Genomic DNA, 23,854 nt, shown 5'->3' with positions numbered 1-23,854 from the left:
ACTGAGGATACGTCCCAGTTATGCATCCATGCGATGTTTTTTTCTTTTTTCTTTATTGGATAAAAAAAATCGGGGAAAAATATTTAAAAAATAAAATAAAAAACACTGCGCTCAGGAACGCCTAATGGCTGCCTCCGTTGTTGACCGCCTCGACCACTTTCGTTGAGTGAACAGCCATAAAGTGCAGTTATTGCAGAAATAGACTCAATAACAACAATTAAACAAGTAAACAACCGGCTAACGTTGCGGCAAGCGGAAAAAAAATCCCAGGATGGCGAAGGCATGATCCCCCGTCTCTGCCTCTGCAGATCTATGCTGGGAGAAAAAACATCGCTTACGTTGGTAACGTTTAAGTGTGGCCAGGGTAAGTCCCTCATAACCATAATATCTGTGCCGTTTCACCTTTGATTGAAAAATGCTTCCACCTGATTAAAGACAACATTGTGTGATATTATTGACTGATGCCCTGTTCGGTCATGTATCATGGTAGCTAATCTAGCGCTATTTACCAAACAGGGGCTTGAGTTGAGCTAACGCTATATGCTAGATAGAAAAGATCAGTCAACATCACGTCTTTTCTTTAATCAACCATCATCGTAAAGAACGCCATATCGCCCGTCGCTGGAAGTACAAACATATATATTGTTGCCACCGACGATGTAATTATGATATGGTCCATTTACAATTTTGAGCATCGGCTCCGGCATGTGAATGGGCTCGGTATTGGAAACTACGCACTATTTGGGAATGCCATGGCACCCACATCTTGGATAACAACATTGTCTCGGAGGTGGGTGCAGTTTTATTGTGATTGATAACGTGTATATGGCGTGCAGCCATTTAGCTGAACTTGCAGTGGATTTATAGGGGCCGCGCATCCGAGATGATAGAAGGAAGAATGACTGAGTCTCGCGTTGAGGCTAAGTAGGCAGAGCTGGGTCATCTCTGCAACCAAACGCATAACTTTATCAATATTTGCGATTGCCTAAAATTACATTTCCACGTGTCTTTCTATCCGCGTCATTCCGGTTGCGTGGTCACTAGGGATGGGTACCGAACGCGGTACTTTTACAGGCACCGACCGAAAGTGGGCGGTACTACCGAGTATCAGTTCACATGACATTAAACGGTACCTCATTTCGGTACTTGAACGCATCTGAGTAATAGAAGAGAGTGGGTAAAATAGAAATTCCGACGGAACCTTAAGGCAACACGCGAGAGCGCGTTACGTCAGTACGTCACTCTACCTGAAACGTCAACAAACGGGACCACCCCAAAATGTGGCTACACTTTCCCAAGATAGACTCAGACAACACTGGGTGATGTGAATTGCAAAGCTGGCCAGGGAAACACCTCAAACTTGAGGAAGCATGGTCAAACACAAGATATATTTACAGTAGCTAAATGCTGAAGACTGTAACGTATTACCGTAGATAGGCTGAGGGTGAATGAAGCAGGCAGCGCACCGCAGCTAACGTTAGCAGCACCTCCTCAGCTGTAACGTTGAGAGAGGCATCGACTACAACATCAGGTAACGTTATTTAATTAGCTAGCATTAGCTGGATAAGTTGTTTCACTGCCGTTGTGGTTGTTAGATAACGGGGCTTTTCACTGTCTTCACAACGACTGCAAAACAGAGATCGCTAACGTTAACGTGTTAGCGTTAACGCTAACGTTGCTGCAGTAATTGTCAAGGGTTCAACAGAACGTATTTCCTCAGCCTGTATAGTAGCTATCAACATGAAATAAAAAGCATTTGAGAGCTTAAACCCGTGGCTTTTTATTTGGAAGGGTTACATTTGCCGTAATCTTTATTAACATTTCTTAAAATGCATTAGAATCTTTTTATTTTTATTTTTTGGGGTTAAAGATTTTTTTTTTTTTAATGAACATTAGAGCAAATATAATACGAAAAGCCAAAGGGTTAAGCTCTCAAATGCTTTTTATTTTATGTTTCTATGTGCTACAGAGCCTGAGATATGAAGGCTTTAGTGAATACCGACCGCTCTCTCTGAGAAGTTTGGACTTTTTTTTTTTTTACAACTGTAATTTTTTTGTTATTAGAGCGTGTAAAGTACCGAAAATGGTACCGTTTTGGGTACCGTACCGAATTCCAGGTACCGGTATCGTACCGGTATCGGTTCAAATGTGAACGGTACCAATCCCTAGTGGTCACATTGTTGATAGCGTTGCAGCTGTCACAGTAACGTTACGTTGGCGCTACTACTATAAGCTGCCGTTATCTCGATTTAAACACATCTCTCATCCACTTTCCCTTCACGTCTGCAGACAGTTTTATTAGTTTAGTTTGAGTTAGTTAGTTAGTATTTAGTTTTATTGCTCTCATTACTAACCTACAGCCGTGTGGTGTGTATAACTGTTAGCGGTAGAGCTTGAATTCAAAGCATGTACTGTATTATCCTCACTCCATTATCTATTCAAATACAGTATCAGCGTTGATTAGTTGACATTATTATTAGACATTCCCTTAATGTTAATGCGTCAAATGAAGAAAGAATGATTGTTCACAGGTCCCAAATTTCAAGTAAAGTCTAAAGTCTTTGAGGACAACTCTCAAGTCACTGTGTATGCACGAGTTAAGAATGACTCTCAAATCCAAGTCCCCATTTCTGGATGTCACTGATTTGCTATGATGATACTGTATATTGTTTTCAACCTCAATAAACGGATAGGCTAATATATAAGTCGGAATACCAGCCAGGGTTAGCTCTAGCCAGGCTAGCCATTGTTAGCAATAACAGTTGATAACAACGCACACACGTGGTATTTGGCTCATACAAACGTCGCAACATGCCCACAGTTAGAAGTTAGGCCAGGGGTTGGAAAACATAATGGGCACTTATTCTTCAGAATTTATTATATTTAAAATCACTCAAAACAGTCAATTTAGGTCACCTCATTGGATTTTTCTAGCTTCATCGTAAGTAAATTGGTGTGGTTTGTCTTAGACCTCCCGGGCCAGGCAGAACCACCGTTTGTCGGATCGACTTCAAACTTGGCGAGTGCGCTTAGCAGGACGTTCTTGCAATTTGACATAGCACCACCTAATGGCAACACAAAAAGCAGTTTATCTCGAGAAACATTCGTCCGATTGACTTCATTTATCTCGATAGCCATTCATCTGATCGACGTCAAACTTGGGGAGTGCGCTGCTGGGAATCCGACAGAGCAGTGATGAATGTTGTGCAAATTCGGCACAGCACCACCTACTGGCAACAAAAAGTAGTTTATCTCAAGAACCATTCATCCGATCGATTTCAAACTTGGCGGGTGTGTTGCTGGGAACCCGAGAAATGCCAGTGGTAAACTTTGTGTAATTCAACTGTAATTGCTATTGTTGTGTCAGCTAGATTTAGCTAGACATATTCTCTGTGAAGTCCTCTGAGACATGCTTGTGAATTAGGGCTATAGAGGGTATGCACACCCACTGGAACACGCCCCCTCAATCGGGAATGAGTGTCAAAATGAGTGTCAAATTCCTCCCTGAGCAGCAGGTGTCAGTTATCTAGGCTGATTACTGCATTCAAGCTCAGTCTTGCTGTGACTCAGTGGGCATGACCCCACAGTGACTTCTGCCTCTGTGACATCACGTGCATACCCTCTATACAAATAAAGTTGACTTGACTCAAGATCACAGCTTTCACGCATTTCCAGGACTGTCCTTCCGATCGACTTCTGTATGTCTGTCCTTCGCATTTTTCGAGAACCGTTTGTTGGATCGACTTCAAACTTGGGCAGTGCGCTTAGGGGGACGGAGTGCAGTGTGGTGGGAAGTGCCCACAGGGTGGTGCATGGGGGGAACGGGCACTGCACTAGTGACATTACATGAGAAGATTATTATATTAAACTTACTATTAACTCATTGAATGCCATGGACGTCCTTCGACGTCCAATTAAATAGTGACGTAGAATGCCACGGACGTCCTTCGACGTCCAATGCGTTTTTTGACGGTGGGACGTCGATCAAAGCCTTCCGCAGCTCCTGTACAACTATAGTAGCTATTGGAGGTGTATAACCTATTTTACGGACTCATTAGGTGGCGACAGTGCTTCCTCGGTGCAGTCCAGATTAGAGACAGGTCCGAGAAACAGCCTAAAAGCCGTGGATCAAAGACAACCCGATGCATGCTCCCAGAGCCATTTGCTCTGTCGCGGGAGCTGACATTGGCTCCGAACAGGAGTCAATCCGCGCTCACAACTGAGCCCCTCTGTCCCTGTCTGTCTGTCTGTCTGTCTGTATAGTTTCTCCACCCGATTAGCAGACAGGAAAGCAGCCCCTGACGCCAAACCATTCAGCAATCCGGGTTGGCTCTTCCCTGCTGTGGCGCTGAGAGCCGACAGCAGCACACAAACGCAGCACTCCGAAAATATAATGGTTGCGTGAGGCTGTGTGCAGTGTGGGGAGGAGTTTACGGGGGGAGGGGGGGAGGGGGGTGGTGCACGCAGGGCATCACACAACAACTACGTCACTACATCAGAAAATATTATCTTCAGACTCAGTGAATGTGCTTGAAATGCTGCATTTCACAAAAGGCGGATTATCTCAGCTAATAATTTGAAAAGCCTGAAAACGCTGAAAACAACCTATCTTCTCCGGCTCATAACTAAAGAACGGAAAATGGTATCAATAAACTTTTTTTTGCTGATGATACAATAGAGCCAGCTCGTTCTTGTGCGTGTTCGGTGTTTACATAGTAATATCACACAATATTCTGTGGGCCTCGAGAAATCACTGAAAACGCTCTGAAAACTCTGGCACTGGGAGCATCCGTTCTCCAAAAGTGGCTGGCACTGAATGAGTTAAACTCGTTTATGAAGTGTGCGGTGACTGTCACATCCATCCGTGGTCAAGGTGATCTTTTTTTCACTGATCATTTTTCTGATGTTACAGAGTCCAACTGAACCCAGCAAACGGAAGCTAGACGATTTTATTTTCAAAAGGCGCTAATGTATTACTGCATGATTCACTGCGGGTTAAAATTGACTTTTTGAAGGCACATTATGTTCATTTGAAACAGGTTTCTGTGCAAATGTTTTCTCCATTTCCTCTTTGGTACTTGGGGTATTTCGGATCACACACAAAAAAAGTTGCAATGGTAATTTTATTTTGAAAGTTTTCCCTTCTATTCTGGCCGACTTGACAACTGTCATCAAACTTTTAGCTTGTAGTTGTCTTTGATGTAATTGAGTCTTCCACTCCTCCCTCTATTATTCACGTGTGCGTTGGTATCAGAAATAAATGTGTATGAAGAATGACTTCGCTATTTGACTGCTTTTGCCTCATAGTTTTTCATTGGATATTGACGGGATCCTCCACATGCATGAGAGTTATTCCGGGAGTAATTAATTAATATGCGCAAAGTTAATAGCGGCCACTTAATGCAGATGAATTAGCTAATTTTGTTATCATGTTTGTTGAATGCCAATGCGATTCACTTGTGCCATAAGGGTTGAATTGGGCTACTTGAATGCTCCTATTGTCTACCAGTGCAGGGAGATAGTCTGGCAAGCGATATTAATATCAAATCATATTTATGTAAATCTGATCATATTCGAATACCGACGATTTGTTCCAACAGCCCTAATTGCCGGCAGTGCTTCTCAGTTGCTTTTGCGTGGAGACAACACTGCAAAACTAAATCAGTGGTTGGGTGAAAGAAAGGTGCAGGGAGGAACTTACAGGTGGCTGGGGGAGGAGCCATGGTGTAGGCGCCCGGGCGACCGGCAGCAAACGCATTCCCTCCTGAACCAGAGACAAGACAAAACATTACCTTCCTGCACACCCAAGGGAAGCAACTTTCTACAGCACATTAGCTCATCCAGACTCATTTACAGTGACGGTCCCCACCCCCCCACACACTCACACGGGAGCTGAGCAACTGCCTTGCTCAAGGGCACTTTGACAATATTTGTTTGAGGGAGGGGAAGCATCTTTCATTCACTTCCCCCGCTCAGATTTCCCATTCCCGGGAATTGAATTAGTTGAATTCAAACTGGCACCTATCTGATCAGCTTAGTTGTTTTCAACATTTAGCCCAACAGTGCCCCCCTGTGTCGAGATGTGGTCTCCGTCAATAATGCAGACACTTTTGTTTCCCTAACTTGATCCTACTCACCATTTTTGGAAGGCTCGTTGTTCCGTAAATGTGGAGGAATGTATCGCCCTGCAGAGAGTGACAGAGGCTGAGTCTATTGTATGGTCAGTATTGTCCTTTAGAGTGCGGCCTACCTGCACCTTTCACACATTGGATTTGTGACCAATTTTAATTTAAAAATTTAAAAATCTATTTAATAGCAAAACAAGCCTTTTTCTGATTTTGTTGTGAAAGATGCCACATACTACGTGTAGACTTAGACTATCCCAATTGGTCAACAACATCATGTGTTCTCCTTGTCATGGCCACCTCTTAGGGTGTATTCACACCTATCTCGTTTGGAGCAGTTGTTCCGAAACGGAGAGCATTTTCCCCCTTGGTGCGGTTCGTTTGGGGGAGTGTGAACACAGCAATCGCACTCGGATGCGGGACAAAACAAGCGGACCGAGATCGCCAAGAAAGGGTGGTCTCGGTCCGCTTTAAACGAACTCTGGTGCGGTTCGTTTGTGGTGAGAACGTGAGCCGACCTCGATCCGCCACAACAGCAGTAAACGGTGCGCATTTTTGGATAAACCAGCTGCCGTAGTCAGCTGCGCTGTGCGTAATGGCCTGAAGAACGAACATTTTTATCTAAAAACAACATCTTTCAGATCCTGTTTTGGCGACTTGTGACTTGCATCGATAAACTTTGGGGGATTTTTGGATCATCACATCAGCAGTTTGAACTCAATCAACTTACCTCGGACCATGGGAAGCAACGTTAATGTGTTGAATCTCTACGGATTTTGCGTGCGGTGTGCTGCGCAGCACACCGCCCTCTCTCTCGCTCTCTCTGGTCTCCATTCAATAAATGAAAACAAATCGTGGTAATCAGAGCCAGCCTTCTTTGTGATAAGATTGTCTGGTTCAATCAGACAATCAGACTGATTGTATGTCTTCCTCGAAATGTCCGTTATTATTAAATTATTTATTAATATTTTATTCCTGACAGGACAGGTGTTCATATAGCCTATGTCTCGGCTAATCCTCATCTCCGTGATAGTAGCCTAATAGCAGAATTTGCGAGGGTCTTTGATCTTCTATCTCCAAATTCCCAATAGCCTAAATAGGCTAAATAAATACATAGGCTTACATAGGCTACATAGCATACATTAATAAATAAATAAAGAACTTTCTCCCTCTCTCTCTCTCCCGATCCCTCCCTCTTTCTTTCTTTCTTTCTCTCTCTCTCTCTCTCTCTCTCTTCGCACGGCGGACGCCCGACATAGCCTAAAATGTAGGTCTAACAAAACGCATTTTTATAATCATATAGGAAAATCTCTGGGAATTATTTTGTCCATCCCGAGAGGCTATTAGCCTATCAGAGTCTCTGCTGGCCAATCCAGGAAGTTTGACAATACTATTTGGACCGTTTCATTTGTGGCTGTGTGAACACAAACGAACCAAGGCACAAATGCAACAATTGTATCAATTAAGTACCTGAATCGGAACAAAGCAAACGACCTACAGGTGTGAATACACCCTTACTATGTCATTGTGAACGTGCATCACAATGAAGGGGAAAAAAAATCATAACGTGCAAGAGAATACCTCACACAATTCCATTCAATAGAGAACCGCAGGGATGATGTATTTTTGTAGTCGGAAGGCGGGGAAGTCCCGGACTTCCTGGATCTTACGGGGAAACGTCAATGGGGTTTTTAAATGGCGATTTCACTTAAATACATAAAATAAGGTGTGTGGTAGTGCTGCACGATTTGGGGGAAAGGTGCGATTAGCGATTATGGTTTACAATATTGCAATTTGCGATTGCGGTATAATACCTATACCTATATAGTACCTAGGGATGTGCCGGCATGAGCTTTTGATGGTATGATAACCTTGGACAAAAATACCACGGTTTCACGTATCACAGACTAAAATACATTCAATATATTACAATTTAAAATATATTAAAACGAAATAAATAAAACAATTTGAAATAAAATTATCTTTCAAAAGAATTAAACATTTTGAGACATTTGCCTGTCCCAAACATGTAAAAAAGAAACGCCAGAAAAATAGAAACTGCAACTGTGTTACAGCACATAGAAGATGGCTCAGACTTGGGCCTGCACAATATGAGGACAATTTGTGATGTGCGATAACATTGTTCAATATAGCGATGATACGACTTGCGATAAATAAACAAATATTAAAGTACGCATATTAGCTATACAGTTCCTATGTCTTTCTGCTTTCATAATGCTAACATAGACCCCAAACATAGCCTATGCCCACTGAATAAAGAAATGAAATACACACTGACTAGCTGAAACTACACACAGCGTGTTTGGGCTTTGGCGGGGGGGCGGAGCGCACTGTTGCAAGGGAAAGGTGTACGCTGGATTTACAACACAAGACAAAATGATCAGATGCTGAGTGGGAATGCATGAGGCATGTAAATAAAACCACTTTTTGTTATTCATTGCGTTTCAGGGCCGTCTTTGCGATGTGTTTATTGCACATGTTCATATTGCGATGACGATGAAAATACGATTAATTGTGCAGCCCTACTCAGACTGCAAAGTTAGTTAGTGCTGACTAGGGATGTCGAAAATGAAAAATCTTCTTGACCGACAACCGACCCTCATTGGCCGACAATTGGTCGGTTAACTGAGAAGATTAAAATGCGCTATTTGACTGTCTGTGCCCCATTAAACCATTACCACAACAAATGCTTTATTATTTCCATTAGAAAGCGTTTATTTTTACATCTACAAGCAGAAAAAAACACATTAACAAAACGAAAAGACAAGTTGAATTAGGGGTGGGCGATATGACGATCTTAGATCGTTCACGATCAGAATGGCTCCACGATCTGCCTTTCCAGACAGATCGTTAGAATCGCGCTACATGCACTGCACGTTCTATCAGTTCAGTTGCATTTCTATGTGTGAAAGACGCTTCCCAAGTTTTCCTCCCCTCCCCCTTTGCACTTTGCAAAGTGCAGCAGCATGACAACACGGAGCGGAGGGGTAGTTGGTTTGACACACACACACACACACACACACAGACACTTAACCAGGGCTTTCCTTGACAAGGACCTCCCGTCATCCCAGCGATGTTAAAAATAGCATTAATTAATTTGGGGGCGGAGCCAGACAATAGCCTAAACACACGCTCTGCTCGTTACAATGAACAGCGTTAACACACACACACACGCACACTAAACAGACATGCGGGCACTGGCAGAGAGACAAACGGGCAGATAGAGCGGAACTCGCGCAAAAAGTGTCTGAATCTCGGCTGCTCTTTTTTTTTTTTGTTCCCGATTTTTTTATCCCATTTTTATCCCCCGTTTAGTGCTCATTTGAATTACTCAATCCTGGTTGCTACTCCATCCTCTGCCGATCTGGGGAGGGCCAAGACTGATTCCATGCATCCTCCGAGACATGGGCAGTCAAGTCAGCCGCTTCTTTTCACCTGCCCGAGGAAGCTTCACCAGTAGGACATAACACGTGGGAGGTTCACGCTATTCCAACCAGTTCCCCTCCCTCTGAACAGGCGCCCTTAACGATCAGAGGAGGAACCATATAAGCAACCAGGATGTTGCATGTTTTTGTGAAGGGGGTTCCTATATGAAGGAGACCCCCGGGAGGCACGGGGAGAACATGCAAACTCCACACAGAAAGGCCCTTTTGCCAACCCCACCCAGGTGGTGGGCACTCGAGGACATGCGGACGGGCACGCATTCCTTCAGTGTTCACATCGGCCCAGGTGGGAATCGAACCCACAACCTTCGAGCTGTGAGGCGATAGTGCTTACCACTGCACCACCGTACCTCCCTCGGCTGCTCTTTTTGATAGTTTGAGTTTCATTTGCTTCAGTCGGACTTGGCAGTTATTTTAAATGCGAGGACGCATATTTGCTCCTAATCTGCCCTCATCCTGCTGCCTCGTATTCTCAGGAGAGCGCGTTTCTGCTCCACCTTATTTTCTTTCCCCCCCGCCTCTCTCTCACTGCTCAACGCTGTGTGTGTGTGTGTGTGTGTGTGTGTGTGTGTGTGTGTGTGTGTGTGTGTGTGTGTGTGTGTGTGTTGAGCCGCATGTCTCTGCTCTGTCCCCACGCTCTGTCTGTCGGTCTCTCTCTCTCTCCATTAAATTAGCAAATTGACAAATGACAATCACGCAACTCAATCGCAGATAGCCAATATATTCGTCCCTTCGCCCAAACCTACTGTATAAATAACAGTGAACCAAGACATAGATGGATGGATAGATAGATAGATAGATAGATAGATAGATAGATAGATAGATAGATAGATAGATAGATAGATAGATAGTGTTTGCATGCTTGTGAACATTCTTTTTTAGCACATGAATTATTGGAAACTCAGCGTAAATTAATGACATGAAAATATTTATAAAACAAATTGTAGTTTACATTTCCATGAGTTTTCTGGGTTTCTCATGGCCGTACGAACCCTGGAATTAGTTTGGTTGTACTTGTACTGTTCAGTAACTTGCAAAATAGTCTTAAAAACCAATATGAAAAAGAATTGTGATAAGATCGTGGATCGTGATCCTGCCTGAAAAAATCGTGATATGATATTTTTGCCATATCGCCCACCCCTACGTTGAATCCTCCAGCACACTAAACAAAAACATTCCTCCGATAGGCTGTGATGATAGGCTATGATAGGAGCTGCACGCATCGCAGACGGGGGAAATACGGAGGAAAAAACCCATACTCACGCTCACAATTCTCAAATGAATTATCTTATTGCAGGTGTCGGAAACAGTCTAATAAAACCAGCAGAAACCAATTTTAAAAGCTCAGAACGAAACGTGTTGCTAATTGAACGAATTTCCACTTTGAAGAGCACATCACGACACCCAGCCGCCCCAAGCCTCCAGGCTGCAGGGCGCACTGACGAAGCGCTCATTGCTCTCTCCTCCTTCTGACATCATTCTGACATTCTCCCTAATTCAACAGTGGTTTACCTGCTTTTGAGATCTGCAAAAAATAGTTTGCTTCTCTCTCCACCCTTCTCCCTCTTTATCTGCGACGAGCGCTGTAGGTGGCTAGGCTATTATGCTCTCTGTGTGTCCGGCTGCGCGACATCTCTAGTGCTGACATCTCTAGTGCTGACATCTCTAGTGCTGACATCTCTAGTGCTGACATCTCTAGTGCTGACATCCCTAGTGCTGACATCCCTAGTGCTGACATCTCTAGTGCTGACATCCCTAGTGCTGACATCCCTAGTGCTGACATCTCTAGTGCTGACATCCCTAGTGCTGACATCTCTAGTGCTGACATCCCTAGTGCTGACATCCCTAGTGCTGACATCTCTAGTGCTGACATCCCTAGTGCTGACATCCCTAGTGCTGACATCTCTAGTGCTGACATCTCTAGTGCTGACATCTCTAGTGCTGACATCCCTAGTGCTGACATCCCTAGTGCTGACATCTCTAGTGCTGACATCTCTAGTGCTGACATCTCTAGTGCTGACATCTCTAGTGCTGACATCCCTAGTGCTGACATCCCTAGTGCTGACATCTCTAGTGCTGACATCTCTAGTGCTGACATCTCTAGTGCTGACATCTCTAGTGCTGACATCCCTAGTGCTGACATCCCTAGTGCTGACATCCCTAGTGCTGACATCTCTAGTGCTGACATCTCTAGTGCTGACATCCCTAGTGCTGACATCCCTAGTGCTGACATATCTAGTGCTGACATCTCTAGTGCTGACATCCCTAGTGCTGACATCTCTAGTGCTGACATCTCTAGTGCTGACATCCCTAGTGCTGACATCCCTAGTGCTGACATCTCTAGTGCTGACATCTCTAGTGCTGACATCTCTAGTGCTGACATCTCTAGTGCTGACATCTCTAGTGCTGACATATCTAGTGCTGACATCTCTAGTGCTGACATCTCTAGTGCTGACATCCCTAGTGCTGACATCTCTAGTGCTGACATCTCTAGTGCTGACATCTCTAGTGCTGACATCTCTAGTGCTGACATCTCTAGTGCTGACATCTCTAGTGCTGACATCTCTAGTGCTGACATCCCTAGTGCTGACATCTCTAGTGCTGACATCTCTAGTGCTGACATCTCTAGTGCTGACATCTCTAGTGCTGACATCTCTAGTGCTGACATCTCTAGTGCTGACATCTCTAGTGCTGACATCTCTAGTGCTGACATCTCTAGTGCTGACATATCTAGTGCTGACATCTCTAGTGCTGACATCTCTAGTGCTGACATCTCTAGTGCTGACATCGCGATTGCGATTAGATTAATAGCGCAGCACAAGTCTGTGGTTAACAAAAGATTATGGGAGCGGTAATTTGGGTTCAGCAGGATAATCTTCATAAACGTCAATCGCTTTTAGGATTTTTGAATTTGATTCGATTTATTATGGATATAAAAGACAACAAAATCCAAGGGATAAACATGTAAAAGTGCAAGCACTTATTTCCAACGTGTTCGCTGAAACGTAAATGCGTTTTCTTTTAACTTAGAAAATGTTTCAAAAAGGCATAGAAGTAGGGATTCACATTTTCCACAAATTCCACAATCGATCATTGATCATGTAAACCAGGGGTCGGCAACCTTTTTGATATGAAGTGCCATTTTCAATTTTGCTTGTCAATCAGTGTGCCACACCAACATGAATGACTCGCACATCAAAATGTAACGTTATTCCTTCCAAAGTCAGGACATTGAAGTAAAGCACTATACAATATACACAGCACGGTCCTTCTCTGTCTTCGGCGCTGGCATTTTTCGTCTGCTTTCTGCTGCCCAAAGTGCCCAGAGCCATGTATATAGGATATTTACGGTAGTGACCCACTCTCTGCCTCCGATTGGTCGCCTTCTATGGCAGCAGCCGAGCAATCAAGTAAGATAGTGGCATTGCTCTGCTGCTTCCATGGAAGGCAACCAATCAGAGGCAGAGAGTGAGTCACTACCCTAAATATCCTAAGTAACATGCCGCACAATTGCAAATGGCTGTGAAGTAGGTCATTTGACAGCAGGGCACTTCAACATTTCTACAAAAAATCTCAATTGCGCAGTTATTGCTGCTGTGCGCTGCCGTGCCAGCGGTTAACCCTTCGCGTGCCAGAGGTGGCACCCGGGCCATAGGTTGCTGACCCCTGATGTAAACGATCAATCAATCGATTAATTGTAATTCAAAATACAAACTTGTCCAAACAATACCAAATGCGTTTTTTCATCAATAAAACCTTTATTTATACAGCAGCAACATATTGTATATTTCTCACGGCATTGCATAGCATAGCCTATGCTATGAAACATATAAAAATGTAGAGGCATAACTTTTAGACATGTCAACATTTGCCCAGAATCCACACCGCGGCCGCTGCCTAGTAGGGCTGGGACGGATCACGGATAATCCGTGACCCGTACGGATCAGCCCCCACGGTTCGGCACACGGTTCGGAACGTTGTGGGCGGACCCCGCCCCCCCCCCCCCCCCCCCTTCGTTTCATTTAACGTTTAACGTTAGTGTATGAGAACGCCTGCAGCGCAGCCAGACACAGACAGGCATCATCATGGCATGCACAAGTGAGCTTCCTCATCCCTTCGCTGTAAAGTCTCTCTGAAGGCTGTGGCTAGTGGCTACTAAAGACAGCGTCACACAAACTTATTTCAACACCTCTGAAAAAGCACAGGAATGCGAGCAGCATGTTGCGCGCTGCACAACATAGCGAGAGCCACAACACGCACACACACGCGCGCACACGTTTCACGAACACATATCACCGGACGGTGAAATGTTGCCTTGGACACATAACAACAAAACAACACGTGGGGCCACCGAGTAGCATAACGTAGCATCAACGTTATGTTTCCAGACTCACCCGGTCTGGTCTGTACCCGTGTCATGTGACTACGTTAGCAAGCAACAGGCAGGAAGTTAGGCGCAGTGCCACCTAAAACAGGAAGTTGCCTTCAGAGTAAAAGCATAAATTGTGTCATGAGGGGAAAAAAAAATGTTGAGCTGTGCAGGGCAACAAATGGTTAGAGAAGTATAATAGTATTAAAAATTCAAATCGAAAATCAAATTTTGAGAGAAAAAATCTGATATAGCCTATATATTTTTTTTTTGCTGATCCGAAAAATCCGTGATCCGTGGCTCAAAATCCGTCACGCGATCCGATCCGTGGGTTTTCTGATCCGTCCCAGCCCTACTGCCTAGGTCCAACAGGGTCTCACTTACCGCAGATTGTTTATTTTTTCTGCTCACCGTGGGTCACAGCTCTTAAATTATGTTTACAAAACCTTCAAGTGAGGAGTCTGATGATGTTTAACATTAGGTTACAATTTAAGCTCAAGATTGACTTGACATGTATTGATAAGATTGACTTGACATGTATTGATAAGATTGACTTGACATGTATTGATTAATCAATCATCAATCAATATATTAAAATAATATGCTTCAAATTTTACTCTGGCCTCTTATTTAAGTGTGTATTCTTCAACGTAATACCTTATCTACTTGAAATGTATTGAATAAAATGTATATATATAGATATATGTGACACAAAAATGCGTTTTCTTTTTTGGCCGGTAAGAAATATGCTTGGCGGGTAGATTTTTTCCATCTACCCGCCACTGGCCGGTGGGTCAAAAAGTTAATTTCGGGCCCTGGGCATCGTGTCTTTTTCTATAACCCTGCAGATCGATTGGGTTACTTTTTCTGCTCGCCGCGCATCGCAACTCTTCCTCTTTGAGTTGATGGTGGGTTGCTCCAGGTTTGAGGAAGAGGAGCCAGCCAATTTATCCGAATGAACACTGTTCAAGTGACAGAGCATCTTATGGCTTGTCTGAAAAGGGCTATAGTGATGTAGACGAGTGTTCGGGTCCGCCTATTACTTACACTTTGTTAATAAAACAATAAACGAGAGAGTCGGGCTGTAACGTTTTAACACGCTTCCACATTTATTCTCAGACAGCTAGTACGCGCGTCAACAACGGAAGCTTCACTCTCGTTCCCCATACACATCCTGTTCTACGGCAACTCTTGAGGGGACAAACACAGAGCCTCGCATACCAAACACCGAACAGTCTGTTACAGTGATATCATTGCGCCCTCTGGAGGATCATTGAAAAATGATTTGAAAACACCGTTCTACCGACAGAATGCACGTTGCTTTTGTTGTCGTTTTGATCGAGTACATTTTCACATGCTCGAGTGAATCCTTAACGAGCGAGCAATCGAGCTTCGATTAATTGTGTGCATCCCGACATAGAAGTGATTGAGGTTGGTGAAGATTATCCTGCTGAACCCAAATTACCACTCCCACAAACTTTTGTTAACCTTATTTTATGCATTCAAGTGAAATCCCCATTGACTTTCCCCCCTAAGATCCAGGAAGTCCATTGACTTTCCCCCCTAAGATCCAGGAAGTCCATTGACTTTCCCCCCTAAGATCCAGGAAGTCCATTGACTTTCCCCCCTAAGATCCAGGAAGTCCATTGACTTTCCCCCCTAAGATGCAGGAAGTCCATTGACTTTCCCCCCTAAGATCCAGGAAGTCCGGGACTTCCGCCTTCCGACTACACAAAAATACGTCATCCCCTGCGGTGCTCTATAATAGCCTGTAAATGAGAGTTGATATTTGACTACTTACGACCAGTGCCTCCGCCTTGTACGTCCCCTGAGTGCAAGTCTAGGACAGCAAGCTGAGGAAACACAGACACAGACAATCAGGGAAAAGACAGTCTGTCATTTTCAGCAGAGCAAACTTATCTAGCACTAGGGTTGTCAAAAGTATCGATACTATCGAAAAGTATCAATACTGAAATTTTGAAACGATACAATACCCATTTGCAATGGGTATTGATAGTGTCGATAAGTAACAATACTAAAAAATTGAAAGGGATACAATACTCATTTGCAACAGTTTCGATACCAGCAGTGCTTTCATTTGAATGAAAAATCACTCAACACACTAAACGATGGGCAATCTGCTGTCAGTGTCAAGTTTTTAATTAGTTTTATCGGACCTAGATTATGGAGAAGTGTGCATATGTCCTAGGGCTGTCACTTTTTATTCGAAATTCGAATTTAACTTCGAATGTGGGGGAGGGGGGGCATGTTTCGAACGTAATTGACCTGTTTGAATTATTTATTTTTATTAAAAAAATAATAATAATAATAATTTAATTAACCAAAATTAATCAACTGCTGCTTGCTGGTAATGTTAATCCCATGTCAGAAAAAGTCTCCAGATTTGTCGCGTTAGTCTCTTCTGAGAAAGATTGTCTCCAGGGTCTGAAAAGTTGTCTGGAGTTGGATGCAGCCAAGTTTGTGAGGCAGTGTTGTGACTGTGAGCATCTAAGCTAACACAGCAGCGGAGAGGAGCTGACTGACTGGACCATGAGGACAGCTGAGGATTTTTTTTTAATATTCTTTTAATATTTTATATTATATTATATATATTTATACGATGTAATCGACAGGCGCGGACTGCATAATCGGGCACGTCGGGCCGATGCCCGGTGGCCTGGCCTGGCCTGATTTATTTTTATTTTTATTAACCAAAAAACTTTTTGCGGGCAACATTTTGCGGGCAATTCGAAGTTCGCTCGAACTTTATTTTGGGAAAAAGTGACAGCCCTAGTCTGTCCATCCCTCTCTCTAACTTTGTTTTTGACGTGTCGTCATCACGTGGTATCGAAAATGATATTGAGTATCGATATTTTCCCGGGGATGTATCGGTATCGAAGTAGAAATTCTAGTATCGTGACATCCCCATCTACCACCGCCTCCCATTGCCTCCTCACACAGACAGAACATCCAAGCGGTTGATGTCACCGCACAACAAATGCAACTCAGCGAGCAGATTTATGGTTAATTAACATTGCATAGGGGGAGAAAATAAAATACAAAATACAAGAAAATCTCAAAACTTTGAGACCTAAAGCTTCAATGGTTAATGCCTAACAGCTTAATATTCTTCATCTTCATAAACACACATTCATGCACACCGATGCACAGCAGTAGGCTACACCTCACAATACAGGTCAAAATTACAAATCATAGGTCTACGACCTGTCCAATTCAAAAACAATTCAGGAAAAGACCTGTACAAAAAACCTCCGCAAAGAAAGAAATGAAAGCACCACCCTAAGCAGAATCTACCGCATCCTAGTTTTATTTATTGCCATGACAGCATCTGGGACAAAGGACTTCTTATAGATGTTTCTCTTTGCCATCGATAGTCTGTAACGCTTCCCTGAGGGTCAAAGTTCAAATTCACTGAACAGTGGATGAGAGGGGTCCTTAATGATCCTCTCAGCTTTACTTCTAATTATTTCATCGTACAGACTACTTATGGCCCATTTCCACCGCAGGTAGTAGCGCGATCCCGCTCCGCTCGACTCGATAAATGGTCTCATTCCACTACTAAAAACTATCCCAGCCCGGGTTGTATTGGGGTCGAGTCATGCTACTTTTAGTACCTGCCTCATCGTGGTTCTATTCTGTGAACCCGGGTTCATACGGTGACGTGAAAACATTGTTGACGACTGATTGGTCAGGCAGAATCGTGTTTACTCTGTCTACTGACTGTCAATGCAATGCTGGCGGCTGCATACCAGTTTAGTGGGATTACCTTCTCTTCTGTTATGTATATTTCCATCAGTCTTTTGTGTTGCTGCCTTCGCCTCCGTTGAAATAAAATCGTGGCGGGTGTTCAATTGTCTGAGAGAGAAAAAAGTCTGCTGCAAGCTCTGTAGCTGAGTGCAGTCTGCAGCGCTCCGCTAGGCCGCAGCGGGTGTTTGGTGAAGCCGCGGTCTTGCCTGGTGAGAGGCCGCGGGGTACAGGCTTCACTCTGTTGCGCCTCTCCCGTCCCCGCATGCCTGTGAGTTTGACTAACTACAAAGTGATATCCATTCTCCTGGCCGATTGTCACATTTGCCCATGTACACTGTAGGTCATTTAGAGGCACCAGTATTTCATAAACAGTTTAAAAGTTATGTGGATGGATTTAATTGTAACGTTATGTTATAGCCTACTTCGGCTATAAGCGAAGGACAGATATGCGGTCGCTATGACGACCAGCTGTGGGCGGGGGTGGGTGGGGGCAGATGACCCGCGATGGAAGCGAAACGTCCATCGGGCCGAAACGAATAGAGCCGAGTGGTGACGAGCTGTGCAGGGCAGTAAAATGTGGTGGAAATGAGCCATTAGCTGCTTCTGTGGCTTCCCTAGGATCTTGGAGGCCATGTTCACTATTCTCTGCAGCTTGTTTCTCCATTTAATGTTCAGATTGCCATACCACATAATCATATTCAAAGATAAAATACTTTCCACTAGGCTCTTATATACAGTTTCTAGAATGTTTTGGTAGCAAGTGGAGGCAATGTGAAAAAAAAAATGTGATCGGTATTTGCTTTAAAAAGGTAAGACTGCTGTCAACGTATCTTCGGGCATCTTCAGTTACGTTTCTTCCATCTAACTTCCATCGTACACTGAACAGTTTGATTGACAGATTGTAGAGATCGAAAGTGACCGCCTACTTCATGCTTCAGGTACGAACCAGCCGCGACAAAAATATGAATGGTGGTGAACGGTAGGGGTGTCAAAAAGAATCGATTATAAGATGCATCGCGATGCGGACGTGCACGATTCTGCATCGATTCACAAATGTCAAAAATCGATTATTTAAAAAAATACATATATATATAAAATAAAATAAAATATAATGGAAGTACATGCAGTTGTTTATTTTAATTATGGATCATAATACAATGCAATTCCAAATGCACTTTTATTTTAAAAGTAGCCACACAGTGAGAAAAAAGAAAGTGAGAAAAAATAAATCATGTATTGCGGAAAAAAGTGATGCATCGATTTAAGATGCATCGATAATCGTAATTGAATCGAATCGTAGCCCCCTGAATCGTAATCGAATCGAATCGTGAGGCCAGTGAAGATTCACAGCCCTAGTGAACGGCGAGAGACCATACATTTTTTTTATCCCGTTTGAATTGCGCCATCAAGTCCACATGTCAATTTTGTCAATTTGAAAGATAACTTTGCATGTCAAGAAAGTCACAGTTTATCATAAAACCGAAACGTAACGTTTAGTTTTATATGAAACCGCTCAATCAACTATAACTAGGGATGCACCGATTGCCATTTTCTTGGCCGATTCCGATTTCCGATTTTTGAATAGTCTGACTTGCCGATACCGATTTTTGCCGATTCCGATTTTTTTTCTAAAAACAACAATTGACAGCTTACACAAACGTTTTTGTAACTTTGTTTGAAAATTAAGATTCATAGAACAATTCTTACATCTAATGGGGATCCAAATAATCTTATCTTATCATTTGCATGAAGTAGGACCATCTCACTCAAACACATCTCAAAATAAAAGTGTTCCAGGTTAGGCTACTGGACAGAGCTTTTTTGTGCAAATACAATGAATACAAAAATTAAATTAAATCCAATAGCCTATATCCCACAGCTATCATGCATTTACTTTTCCAAAAGAAAACAGGTGCAACAGAACATCAAAATGATCCATGGACAAGGAGTTTATAGACTGGCTCCAGACCAGTCCTCTTGAGTAGAGGGGAAATGAGTTTATGAGTTACAGTAACGATCTTCAGTCTGAATATCAGGCGGAGTTTACACACAGTCCGAAGTTTGGTATGCGTATTTTTATCTGCCATCCGAAAAAATATCGTCACGCACAGAAATCCTTGCACACTTGTGAGTCCGATGCATTTTTATTATTATGTCTGTCGTTCTATTTGCAATACGAAACAAATAGTCTCTCCTGTATCTACGTTACAACATGACTGACAGGCTGAGGCACCAGCGCTGATGTGGAATGGAAAAGGCAGGTCGGGGAATGGTTATACTGGACACAATGCTCGCGTTCACCTCGCCAAGTCGGCTGTGCACTGTGGCCGGGTGCAGCAGCACTGCTTCACGGGTAGAGAGAGCAGAGAGAGGGGGGCCAGTGAGGTGAAGCGAGCCGCTCAGACTGGCCTCCAGCCGAGCGGGACTCGGCCGCATCTCTGTCTCCACGGCTTATTTTCGATTTGCATGTGTGACAAACTGCGAGATTTGTCTACTTCACTGACGGTGAAAAAAATCCACAACGAGGAAGGTATGCTGGCGTGTGTGGTGTGGTGGCTGGGTGCCTGTCTCGGTGCTTTGGGGTGCGCGCACGTCATGTGAAAATCGGCTCACAGAATCGGCTATTTAGAGTGACCTGCGCAGATCACCGATCGAGGCCGATCACGTGAAAATCGGCCATTTCCGGTCACGTAATGTTTAGTTTTATATGAAACCGCTCAATCAACTATAACTCATCTCGGACAACACGTCACACCAACACCACCAACATGGCCTGGCGGGAGAGACGTCACGTACACAAATGGTTGTGTGTAGTCTTTCTGATTTAGAACTTATGAACCGTTTCACCACGTGCGACTTTCTTGACTTGCAAAGTTATCTTTTAAATTTTAAATTAATAAAGGCTGGAAATATTTCACTTTGTGTGTAATGAATCTATAATCTATGAAAGTTTCACTTTTTGAAAGGAATTATGGGGAAAAAACCAACTTTCCATGATATTCTAATTTTTTGGAAAGGATCTGTATTGTTGACCCTCACCGTTCATCACCATTCATATTTTCTTTCGCAGAGCCCGACGGGAAGAGGCGGGACTTAACAGGACGGGAGCCACAGGTTCGAGTCCTCGCCAAAGGTCCGGCCAGCAGCACGTCTGAACTGCATAGCTTTGTCCATGTCTCCATCATGACGACCAATGCGAATGCTTTATGTATTCAAATTTATGATTTCATGTTTACTATTTGAAAACGGTTTGAACTTCAATACCCAGAAACCCGGTAAGGTGAGGTCAGTACTGCACACATGTGGTCTGTGGTGCTTTATGCCTCCAAAGGGCCGATCGCGACGACGACACAACACATCTGATGTTGGAGACCAGCTGCTGCTGCTGCACCACTTACCGATTCAAGCTGATATGACAGATTCATTTCTGCATGAAAATGTTTGCCTTGAGCAGCTTTAAGTTGCATCTTAAGTTGAGAAGGGGGACGCATAATTATTAAGGATTAGTGCAAAGAAAGTGGATGTCACTAAATCCTATTGGTGGAATTAGACCTTTCAAACGTCTATTTATTATGTAATTTAAAGAGTTTTTTTTGCTTTTCCTCTCGCATAAAACAAGTGGGCAGCCAGACAGCAGCATAGTTGGCTAAACTTACCTTCCTGGTGACGCAGGAGATTTGTACTTATTTATTTATTTTTAAGCGAGAGGCAGTCGAGCTAGACAGCACTCAGTATGACATTATGTTGATGCTGCATATTATCCGACAGACAGTAGCTATCAAACCCTGCTTTGTTTATGTGTCCTGCCAGCTCCGGCACCGCATACCTCCATTTTACTATTGGACCAGCCTGCACAACACACGCAGTGAGAGATGCAAGCTAAAGGGTGCGTTTGATTATCACTGGAGGGTGGGCCGACGGGACCGGTTGGGCTCTATTTTAGCATGTGTCCTCTCGGGTTACAGCCAGATGGTCCATAGTCTCTGCTCACACGCTTCGTATGACCCCACTCTGTCTGTGTGCCACAGAGGATTAGCACAGACACACAGGTCTCTCTGCTATAGACGCTTTTCACGGAATTGTCAGTCCTGCTCTGCTTCCCTTTTTTTCCTGTCCATAGCAAACACTGCAACAGGAAGTGAGCTGGGATTCAATTTAGAATGTTTTTGTTGTCAAGTTAAAACCGTCTATAGAGAATGTCACGCCATACGCATCTTAAATATGACTGGAGTTTTTTTGGAGTCGTTGGCACACATCTACAAAGTAGTGCACCTTTTACACCAAATTTCAACTTTTAAAATTGGCTCGCCATTGCCTTCCACTGTGGGGTTTTCGTTTTTGTTTTTTTTCATGGAAGATTGTCAAAATAAGACTTGCGACCAATTACAAAAGCTGGCATTTCGCTGAAATAAATGTTTCGTGTATTGATACCTCCTGCATGACCGACTTTCCAGCAACGCTCAAGGAGGGACACTCCGCCGAAAAACAATGCTTATTTATTTTGCATATGACCTCACACGTATCCGAAAACTGTAAACAGTTTTGCAGTCATCCATTTAGTTTGACAATTATTGAGAGTTGATTTGAGTTCCGGTGGACCAGTGATGTTATTCATGTACAATTAAATGACATGACTGGTCCACAACTTAACTCAAATGAACTCAACTCTCAATAACTGTCAAACTAAATGAATGACTGCAAAACGGTTTACAGTTTTCGGTTGTTTGAGATCATATGCAAAATAAATCAGCAGTGTTTTTCAGTGGATTGCCCCTTTGAGAGTGGACCCTAATGATTGAAACATCTTCAATCGTGTTTTCCCATTCGCCTTTTTCACTTCCCACCCAATTCACCCATTTTGTGTCTAAAAAAGGCAGGAAGTAACACAGGTGCAAGCGAAACATTAATGAGGGTTTCCAACTTCCAATCCATTTGGTGACCCAGTGCCGGGGCCCATGTTAATGTTTTGCTTGCCTTTGCACCTGTCTTACTTCCATCCTTTTACAGACACAAAATGGGCGAATTGGATGACAAGTGAAAGGGCTAATACGCATTAAGCAAGCATTTGTAATGTATATGAGGGCTGGTGCTGCGTAACGTCCAACAGAACATGTTCTTGTCATGTGTGCATGACATGTTGTTTTGACGTCTGTAGTCCAGAGGCTTTTCGCTCCGCCCTCACGAGCCCCGTCTGCTCATATCCTGACTGTGCTAACCAAGCGCACCCAGCGCTGGCTAGCTAGCACGATAGCATCTGGTTAGCATTGTGCTTTGCGGGCTAAGCTAGTCGGCAAGCTACCCGTCTACCTGCGTTATCAGGTGAAAGTGACGTCTCTTACCTGCTGCTCTAGACCGTGGACATTCTCCACGGCCACATGACTCATAACTAGTGAATATGGAGGGAAAATGTTGTCGTTGAGAAAAGGACCTCTTTGTTTGAACAGCGGCTTGCTTTGATGTAACGTTAGCCGTTAGCTATAGCTGCTCCTAACGTCTCCTCTGGCCCGCTCCTCTTCGTCAGTTGACAGCGGTCCGTAGGCCGAGCAGCGCTGCGTCGCTGTGTAAAGTGCTGCTGATGTGGACTAAAACTTGTCTGGGTGACAAATGAAATGACTGGATGTTTGAGCTGCGATCCACACTCAGCTGATGGCGTTTCTACAGCTGGAGCTGTGCTGTGCTGTGCTGTGTGGAGCGCCCCCCGCTGTCAAGTCAGCCGGAGTAAAACACTCACTTCCGGTTACGACAATAAAACACCAATGTTCAACATTTGCGTCCCCCCTCCCCTCCATTAAGGTTTACACAGCATATGTGCATATTTTTTGTACGATATTTTGTGTTCTTTTGTACGCCTACACTCAAATATTTTTTCTTCCCAAAGTGAATATTTTAGGCTTTTATTTTGAATGCAACTCAAATTATATTTCCTTTCTCTGGCTAACTAACGCTAGCTAGCTTGATGCATCTACACGGTCATTAGTCCAGACACCGCGAGACTTTGGTTTGTCGCGATACCTCGATATCAACGCTTGCCAGTAAAACTATCTGCACTGCCACTGAGCATGATCCTTCCTCCTTCCTCAGTGTAATCTGTTATTGATTACGTCATTGTAGTTTTAAGGTGTGTGTGT

At 43.7% G+C, this 23,854-nt stretch overlaps 1 protein-coding gene across 1 annotated transcript in view; it reads right to left on the bottom strand.

Annotated features, from left to right (window-relative positions):
- LOC310773733 (putative ATP-dependent RNA helicase an3) overlaps window positions 1–23,120 on the bottom strand; it is a 97,076-nt gene extending 73,956 nt beyond the window's left edge. Inside the window, exons 1-3 of the mRNA XM_083633671.1 lie at window positions 23,066–23,120; window positions 15,760–15,811; window positions 5,702–5,764 (exon numbers count right to left, since the gene is read on the bottom strand). Of these exons, the coding sequence (XP_083489797.1) occupies window positions 5,702–5,764; window positions 15,760–15,811; window positions 23,066–23,110 (160 nt within the window). The 5' untranslated portion in view covers window positions 23,111–23,120. The remainder of the gene's footprint in view (window positions 1–5,701; window positions 5,765–15,759; window positions 15,812–23,065) is intronic.
- Window positions 23,121–23,854: the final 734 nt, after the last annotated feature.

This window comes from Poromitra crassiceps, assembly GCF_964638095.1.
Source record: "Poromitra crassiceps genome assembly, chromosome: 3".
Classification (NCBI taxonomy): Eukaryota; Metazoa; Chordata; class Actinopteri; order Beryciformes; family Melamphaidae; genus Poromitra; species Poromitra crassiceps.
This window is presented reverse-complemented; position numbering and strand designations above follow the sequence as displayed.